Source organism: Macrotis lagotis, chromosome 3, assembly GCF_037893015.1.
Source record: "Macrotis lagotis isolate mMagLag1 chromosome 3, bilby.v1.9.chrom.fasta, whole genome shotgun sequence".
Lineage (NCBI taxonomy): Eukaryota > Metazoa > Chordata > Mammalia > Peramelemorphia > Peramelidae > Macrotis > Macrotis lagotis.
This window is the reverse complement of record NC_133660.1, coordinates 25,519,016-25,528,166: the sequence shown is the minus strand read 5'-3', so window position 1 is coordinate 25,528,166 and position 9,151 is coordinate 25,519,016. Positions and strand designations below refer to the sequence as shown.

The 9,151-nt window shown below is 38.9% G+C and overlaps 1 protein-coding gene across 2 annotated transcripts in view; it reads right to left on the bottom strand.

The window, feature by feature from the left end:
- Nucleotides 1-1,521: 1,521 nt before the first annotated feature.
- Nucleotides 1,522-9,151, bottom strand: part of ADAD1 (adenosine deaminase domain containing 1) — a 50,570-nt gene continuing 42,940 nt past the window's right edge. Inside the window, exon 12 of one of the 2 annotated variants that reach the window (XM_074227369.1) lies at nt 1,522-1,996. In XM_074227369.1, the coding sequence (XP_074083470.1) occupies nt 1,883-1,996 (114 nt within the window). In that variant the 3' untranslated portion in view covers nt 1,522-1,882. The remainder of the gene's footprint in view (nt 1,997-9,151) is intronic. The other variant, XM_074227368.1, reaches the window with a different exon arrangement.

Here is a 9,151-nt window from a genome sequence, read left to right as displayed (position 1 = left end):
TTTTAAAAAAATCTTTTTGTCTACTGTACATTTACCTAAATTTCAACCTGAAAAACCTTTTACTATATACATTTTTACCAAAGCATATGTGTGAGGTGTGAGGGGGAATGGTGAAGCAGAACCCCAGTAAAGCAAGCTTGTAAGAAAAGAAACAGACCGGGGATGATTGTTGTGGAGCTAAAGAGCAGGTTGATAAGTGAAGTAGGGAACATTTCAGGCCCTGACTTCAGGGGAGGGAAACTTCCAAAATAGACTTATCTAACATGGGGAAATACACCTACAGTAGATGAGCCTATTTTGAAGTCGGAATCTGTAACTCGTGTGCAGTGGGCAGGGAAATTTTTGGGCCAGGGGAAGGTGCACCTTAGATTGCCCTGGAAGTAGGAAGGCCTGGCTTCAAGGTTGGCTTCCATCATACACTAAGTGGCGAACCCAGGGCAAACCCCTTAACCTCTAGCTGCCCCAGGAACCTCCCAGACTAGAAGTTTCAGCAAAGATCTCCCATTCACATCAACCTTCTGAAGCTCTCTATACTAAATGAAATTACAAGTTCAGACAAAAAAGGAAAAAAATCTGTATATTACCATACATGGGTTCAATAATCTTGAGGTACACAATTCCTAGATGTGTATAGATTTATGTATGCTTCTCCTTTGTTCTTGAAGACCATAAACATCAGGGAGGTGACACCATGACAAGAACATGAATTGGATTTGAGTGAGGGGAGACTATGCTAAGTTATCAGCCTCATTTTCTCCTCCAGAGCCATCTAGGTCCAATGGCCAGATGTGAAATCAGGACTGAAGATAGCCCTGGACGTGGGGCAGTCGGGGTTAAGTGAATTGCCCAGGATCACATAGAAGGCCAGATTCCAGTCCTTCAAACTCCAAGGCCAGTGCTCCATCCACTGTATCTATCACATAGCTGTATAGACAGCCAAAGACAGCCAGATCTATCTATCCCCAAGGCTACTTTCTGGGAGTTTCTAATGCAATTTCCTACAGGCATCTCCAACAACTTGTCTGAAACAGAACTTAAATCCAATTCTCTGATGAATTTCCTTATTTTTGTCAGGGACCTGCAGACAGTATGGGAACGCGTGTGTTGTAGATGGGCACAAGAGAACAGAACTCCTCGGAAAGCCTCCACTTAAGGAGGGTTTCCAGGCTAGCTGTCACCACTCTGACTCTCCTCCCTTCCTTTGGTGTTTTGTCCTCCTATAAGAGTGTGACCTATTTAAGGTGTAACCCTTCCTATTTCTTTCTGTAGCTCACTCCCTCCCTCTAGGTGGTCCCTGGAATCCCTTTCTCGCCCCCTCCTCAAAACTCCAGTCATGAAGCATTTTCAATTGTGGGCCCTTTTCAGATTGCCTCCACTACTTCCAAAGTCTCCTTTTATTTTATATGGATTTTTGCTACTATATCCTTAGGGGTAGCACATGCCACAAATTGACTGATTTTTCAATCCCTATTGTTTTTTTCTTAAAATAAAAGTTTATTGGAAAAAAAACCAGCATAATACAATAAAGCATAGCTATGGTCATCAGAAGAAAATGTAAATGGTTAGAAGTAAAAAGTTGCCAAGAATAAGAATTCTTTTGGGCTGAAAGAGGGTGATGATTTTAAAATGATTGCAAAAAATAAACGCAGAAAGTCTACATATTAAGCAAAGTAATTGCTTTACTAAAAAAAAACTAATGGTTCAATGTAAATTGACATGAATTTTTACAAATTTTCAGCATTTGCTGGATATTGCTGTTGTAAGACACTGATTTGAAAGCTGAACACTACTGATATCTTTTCTTTTTTCTTTTTTTTTTTAAACATTTTTTACTTGTCAAAACAGACCAAAAACTACAAATGTTTGTACAAGACACAGATGGTCACATGCTGAACTGTTCGATGCAGGAAGACTTCACGATCCAGGAGCCATAACCATGCTGCTGCAAGTACGACTTCAACAAGGTTTTAGCTTCTTGATAGGATCCAGACATGCACTAAGGAAAGGAAATAAGCCACGTTAAAGGGAAATGAATTTATCTCATCTAAATACATGCAGGTGAGATGCTTGTGACTGCAAAGCCACATTGTACTTTAATGAGCCAAATGCTTTTGGAAGGAGGCAATCACATGACTCTAGAAAATACATGTCTCTATTCAAAGAAATATGGGGACATAAAACAGATGCAGAGGGAAATGCATAAAATCAAAAGAACAATACAATAGTATGGTATATTTTTATATCTATGTATGTATGTATATGCATGTGTAAATATATTTATATATATGTATGTGTAAATATACTTGAATACATTTGTTAAATAATGGTTTCAGCATGATGTTTTCAGGGAAAATGTCAGACGGTTTCAACAAGGATGGAAACAGCCTGGAGGTTAACTACCCCACTTGAAAAGTCTATAAACCAAGCCTGAAGTGGAGGGAGAATTGGTGGGCAACTTTTGGTTCACTTGATTGTGCACTCAACACAGTCCCCTCTTGTGCTAATCTTGGCCCAACCACTAACACCAAGAAAACAGAGGTTCTCCACCAGCAAACACTACACCAGCCACACAGCAAATGGAGACATGCTGGAAGCTGTGGATGAGGTCACTTACCCTTTACAGTGAGCTTTTCAGGTTGACTCCCGAATTGGCAGAGCTAGCTCAGCATTCGTGAGGCTCTGAAGGAGAGTGTGGGAGAGAAGAGGCTACTAGAGTGACCACCAGACTGCAAGTCTACAGAGCCATTGTGCTGACCTCACTGCTATATGCCTGTAACCCATGGAGAGTCTACCAACACCATGTCAGGAAATGGAATCGCTCCCTAACAGAAGAAGGCACCAGATACTGAGGCCCTTTTTCGAGTTAACTGTCAAGCGCTCAAACTCATTCAAACTTCTTTGGGCTGGCCACGTTGTTCAAATGGCTACTTTAAAGAGAAGTCACACAAGGCAAGGATCACATGGAGCTTAAAAGTGAAACAAGGCCACTCTCCAGGTCTCTCTGAGGAACTTTGGAATCAATTATGAGACAAGGAAAACACTGGCTGAGGAGCACCGAGAATAGCATACTGGAATCAAAGAAAGTGCCATGCTCTATAAGTGAAGCAGAATTAGTGGCTCAAAAGAAACATGAGGGATCAAACTCAGAGACATCTCCCCTGCAAAGGTCCACATGGACTGTTTGTGTCTGAGCTGTGGTAGAGCCTTCCAAGCTTGTATTGGTCTGATCAGTCAGTCAGATATACCACACCTTCACCCCAACATAGTAAAGTTATTTTGGTCCTTTGGAAGCACATACCCAACCTAAGATAACCATGTAGTAGGGGAAAAACTATTAAGGAAAACCAAATTGAGTAACGGAGAGAAACAGCAAGAGAACATAGCTCTATCCTCAAGTTCAAGAGCTGGAAGACTCCAAGGACAGACAGGGTGTTTTAAATCTTGTCAAATATAATTACTACTTTTTCAGATGTTTTTGCTACACTGTACTTCAAGACAGGATTAAATAAGGAAGGAGAAGGGAAAGGTTTCACTCCATACCCAAAACGAGTGATGTGTTTCAAACAAACCATATGATATCAAAAACATTCCTCCTCTCTCATGGCTCTGGGCATCTTCCTCCTTTTTCTTTATCCCTGTCTCATAAGGAGAAGTGGCACACCCTTAATCCCATCCCATCCTATCTTCTTCCCCCTTTTATTATCTGCTCTCACAAGTTTTCAATCTCAAGCTATTCCATGCTTTTCTGTCCACAAATATGTCCGTGCCTCCTTCATTCTTAAAAAATTTTGAACTGATCCAACCACCTCCATTGCTGTGCTATAGCTTTCTTCCACTTACTCCTTGAAAAAAATCATCTGTCTAAAATTATATTATAAAGCATCAGTCATCAAAACTGCCTGGTATTGGTTAAGAAATAGAATGGCGGATCAGTGGAATAGACTAGGTGCAATAGTAGGAAATGATTATAGTAATCTGCTGTTTGATAAACCCAAGGAGTCCAGCTATGGGGATAAAAATTCTTTCTCTGATAAAAACTTCTGGAAAAATTGGAAGTTAGCATCGGAAGAAACTTAGATTAGACCAACACCTCACACCCTATTATCAAGGTAAGATCAAAATGGATACAGGATTTAGACATAAAAAAAAAACCAATACTATAAGCAAACTAGGAGATCAAGGAGTAGTTTACCTGTCAGATCTATGGAAAGGGAAGCAGTTTATGACTAAAGAACAGATGGAGAACATCACTATAAAGATGATTTTGATTACATTAAATTAAAAAGCTTTTGCACAGACAAAACCACTGTAACCAAGATCAAAAAAATGTAGTAAACCAGGAAACAATCTTTACAACTAATATTTCTGACAAAGTACTCATTTCTAAAATATACAGAGAACTGAGCCAAATTTAAAAAAAAAAGCCATTCCCCAATTGAAAAATGGTCAAAGGATATGCAAAAGCAATTTACAAATGAGGAAATCAAAGCAATCCAGTCATATGTAAAATTGCTCTAAATCATTACTTATTAGAGAAATGCAAATTAGAGCTTCTCTGAGGTACCACCTCATACCTCTCAGATTGGCCAATATGACCAGAATGGATAATGATCCCTGCTGGAAGGGTTATGGGAAATCTGGGACACTAATACATTGTTGATAGAGCTATGAACTCATCCAACCTTTCTGGAGAGCAGTCTGGAACTACACCCAAAGGGCAACAAAAATGTGCATACCCTTTGATCCAGCAATACCACTACTGGGTCTATACCCTGAAGAGATGATGATAAAGGGTAAAATATCACTTGTACAATAAGATTCATAGCAGCCCTGTTTGTGGTGGTAAAGAATTGGAAATCACATAAATGTCCTTCAATTGTGGAATGGCTTAGCCAACTGTGGTATATGTATGTCATGGAACACTATTGTTCTATTGGAAACCAAGAGGGATGGGAATTCAGGGAAGCCTGGAAGGATTTGCATGAACTGATGCCGAGTGAGATGAGCAGAACCAGAAGAACAATGTGTACCCTAACAGCAACATGGGGGCAATTATCAACCTTGATGGACTTGCTCATTCCACCAGTGCAACAATCGGAAACAATTTTGGGCTATCTGCAATGGAGAATACCATCTGTAGCCAGAGAAACAACTGTGGAGTTTGAACAAAGACCAAGGACTATTACATTTAATTTAGGGGAAAAAACCTGATATCCTATTGTCTGATAGTGCTATCTCTTATACTCTGTTTCTTCCTTAAGAATGTTATTTCTCTCTCATCACATTCAGTTTGGATCAATATATACCATAGACTAACAGAATGCCTTCTGTGGGGGGTGGGGGGAGGGAAGTAAGATTAGGGGGAAAATTGTAAAACTCAAAACTCAAATAATATCTTTAAAAAAAAAAGAAAAAAAGAAAAAATCACCTATGTCCAGTCCACTGCCTCCTCCTATCTTCTTCTTACTCAGTTCTAAACTCTCTGTAATCTAGCTTCTGGCATCAATCATTCAACTGAAATGATTCTCTAAATTTATCTAATTTATCTAATCTCTTAAGAGTCAAAAGCTAATAAAGATTTTTAAAGTTTTTTTTAAAAGAGTCAAAGCATGGGGTGGCTAGGTGGCATAGTGGATAAAGCACCGGCCTTGGAGTCAGGAGTACCTGGGTTCAAATCTGGTCTCAGACACTTAATAATTACCTAGCTGTGTGGCCTTGGGCAAGCCATTTAACCCCATTTGCCTTGCAAAAACCTAAAAAAAATATCAAAGCAAATAATTCTCAATCTTGAACCTTCGAGACATTCATGCAACTTCTGATATCTTTTGATGGATCTTTCTAGGTTTTCATGACCTTTCTCTTTTCTGGTTTTTCTCCTATCTAAACAACCATTCCTCCTCAATGACTATCTCCAACTATGTGCTAGGTCCTCAATTCTCTGTCTCTATGATACTAGCTCCTGTGGTGAATTCGTTTCCACAGAATTCAATGGCCACAATGAAGTGACTCTTTTCCGATCTCTGGGTACATGTCACCAAATGGCAACTGGTCTTCTACAATGGCCACACCTGTCTATAGACACCTGAAAGTCCAAAACAAGTCTCACAAGCAGTGTCCACAACTCCTACTTGCACTCCCCCCATATCTGTAATCAGTTGTCAAGTCCTGGCATTTGTGCACATCCCTAGCCTTTGTTTCCACTCACATCATCATGCCCCAGCATCTCATGCAAGGTTATAATAGGCAGATTGGAGTGGGGAGACCCAATTGGGGCTTTTCACTAGCTCTCCCCTATCCCTGGGATGCTCTCCCTCCTCATCTCTACCTCCAGGACTCTGAAAGCTCAAACTTTCTACAGAAGGCCTTTCTCAGTTCTGTGTATGTAGTGGATTTAGATGCTGTCTCTTCATAAGAATATGAGTTTATCCCATCCTTAGCAGTTTTTAATAAACGTTGATCACCAGATCAATAGATTCCTATTCCTTCTCATATTCAGATGGCCTCATTATAAGTGTAGATTGTTCTCAAAGACTAGAATGAACCTGCCTTTTGATAGCAACAGATCTGTGGTTTCTTCCATTCTTTTGGCCTCTGAGAACCAGATCTTTTAAAACAATCTTGAATAGAAAGCCTAGGTTCACCTGGTTTGTTGGAGTTGTCCTTTCCGACTTTACCTTTCTACTTGCTTTTCATGGTATTTGGCTTAACTAAAGCATTATGAATCCAGGGTTCCACTCTTACTAAAGATTTTTTTTAACTATTAGCTGCCCTCCTTCCAGTTCCAAATGTGAATGCTCTTGGAAAAATATGTCTTAATTGAAGAAATTTTTTTTTTGCTGCTTATATTCTTTCACTGTTCTCCATAATTTTTCAGTGATTTTGCATTCTAAGCCAGAGTTGCCATTCTAAGCAGCTGGTCGAGGATTCTTCTGGTTTTGGGCTTCATTATTGTGATTACTTTATAGCAAGAGTTAATAAGCTTCTGTAGAAAGTGGTCTTAACCGGGATCAAACATTTTTACATTTTTAAAAAATATCAACAACATTGAGTAGATATTTTCTACTCTGTAGTTCTATAAATTCTGTAAATGTGCATGATGTCTTTTTTATCTTCATCTCTTCTTCTAATCCCACTCTGACAGATATGGGGCAGCTCAATGGCAGAGTGGAACAGCTGGACCTGGAGTCAGAAAGACCCAAGTTCAAATATGACCTCAGGCTCTTATTAGCTGAAACACTTTGGGCAAGATGCTGAACTCTTGTCAGTTTCCTCATCTGTAAAATAGGGATAACTATAAAAGCACCTAATTCCCAGAAGTGTGTGAAGATATAAAACCAGATAATATTTGGATTCGCAAGCCTTAAAACATTATTCAAATGCTAGCTATTATTACTGAATTTAAATTTCCATCTAATTACATCATTTAATCACAACACCTAGTACATCAAAAACCTACTAGTTCTTTGTCTGTTAAAATACAAATAAAAATACTAGCAGGTGATGCTGCTCCTTGTTCACTATGTCTAGCATGGTGATACTTCAGGGCATGGCTTCTGAATAATCTGTTTCATTTGTTAAAACAAACCATAGATACCACTATGCTTTTTCTTCTTCTCCTTTCAGTCTACCTAAGGAGTACCTAAATCTATACTGACTTGGTTTATATCCTATTAAGTTCTTCATTTGATTTCTCCATCTACCTTCATTCTTTGTACACAGGCATAATCATGTTCACAGCTTTTTTTTTTAATTCGTTTATGCACAACATGAAGACTTAAGGTGGGATGACAAATAATCCCAAATGTTCTTGCTATCTTGGGGCATGTGATCAAACCAATTCCTCTAATTGACTCTCTCCAAGGAAAAACCATCCTTCTATTAGCTGCAACTTCCTTGTCTTAACAATTGATGTAATTCAATTTTCCAATATACTGACTTGTTAGTCACTGGGCAATCCCCAGAGTGAACAATATACCAAATGAGTGTTTCCTTACATTATTCTAAGAGCTATGATTGACTCCCTCTATTCTTTTTCGCCATTTTTCCATAATCATAGTAGAAAAATGCACCAACACTCAAAAGTGCCACTACTGACAAGAAGTTCCTCCAAACCTAGCCACATTGGCTTCAAACAGCAGACTCAATTTTGTCACCAGAACCAGACTGGAAGTTTTTCCGACTCTGTAGAAGCTGCCAGAGTTTAAACTCAACTGGCATAAACTTTTAAAACCCAATGACACCTTCATTCTCACATGGAGACATCAGAGGAGGACTTCCATGAAAAATTTTGAAGTAGTCATCATGAAAAAATATAATCATGTGTATTACATAGAACAGAAGTGTCAAACTCAAACAGAAACGGATACCAGAAGGCCACATACGGTATAGAAAACCACAAATTAACATTATCTGGGTTGAATTTTAATAATAATTTATTTTGTTAAACATTTCCCAAATACATTTTAATCTGGTTTAGGTTGCATTTGAGTATCACAGTCCCCTGAGGACTAGGAAGCTATGAGTTTGAAATCTCTGATGGAGAAAAAAAGGAGATAGACTTTTTAAGTTGGAAGAGACCTGGTTTTTGGATTTTACTTCCAACATTTACTAGTTGGGTGACCACAAGCATTTTACATCAGCACTCAATTCAACTAGTTTCCTCATCTTTAAAATGAGAAGAGAACTTGTAATAATTTCCTCAGAGAACTTTTAAAAAGGATCAAATGAGACAATATAGGTATGCCCTTACCCCCATCCTTGCTGATCTTTCACCATCCCAAGACACTAATATAGTAGAATGAAGTCTGGTTTTGGATCCAGGAGTTTCAGGTCAAAGCCTGACTTGCCGTACTGTATATGTGACTTGGGAGGTCACAAACCTTATAGTTTCAGTTTCCTCATATGTGAAATAAAAGGCTTGGTCTCAGTGATCTCTAGAATCCTTTACAGCTCTGATGACTCAAAGACACCAGACTCACAGGGCAAGGACAGCCTTAGCTAGACTTGGTGTTTACCTCAATGCCCAACACTGTGTTTACAGTCACGTAGACTCCTGAGTTTACTGAACTGTATCTAGTCACACCTCAATGGATGTCATTCAGAAGCTATTTGCTAATAATCATAGTGAATACTCTACTAAATTGAATTATTA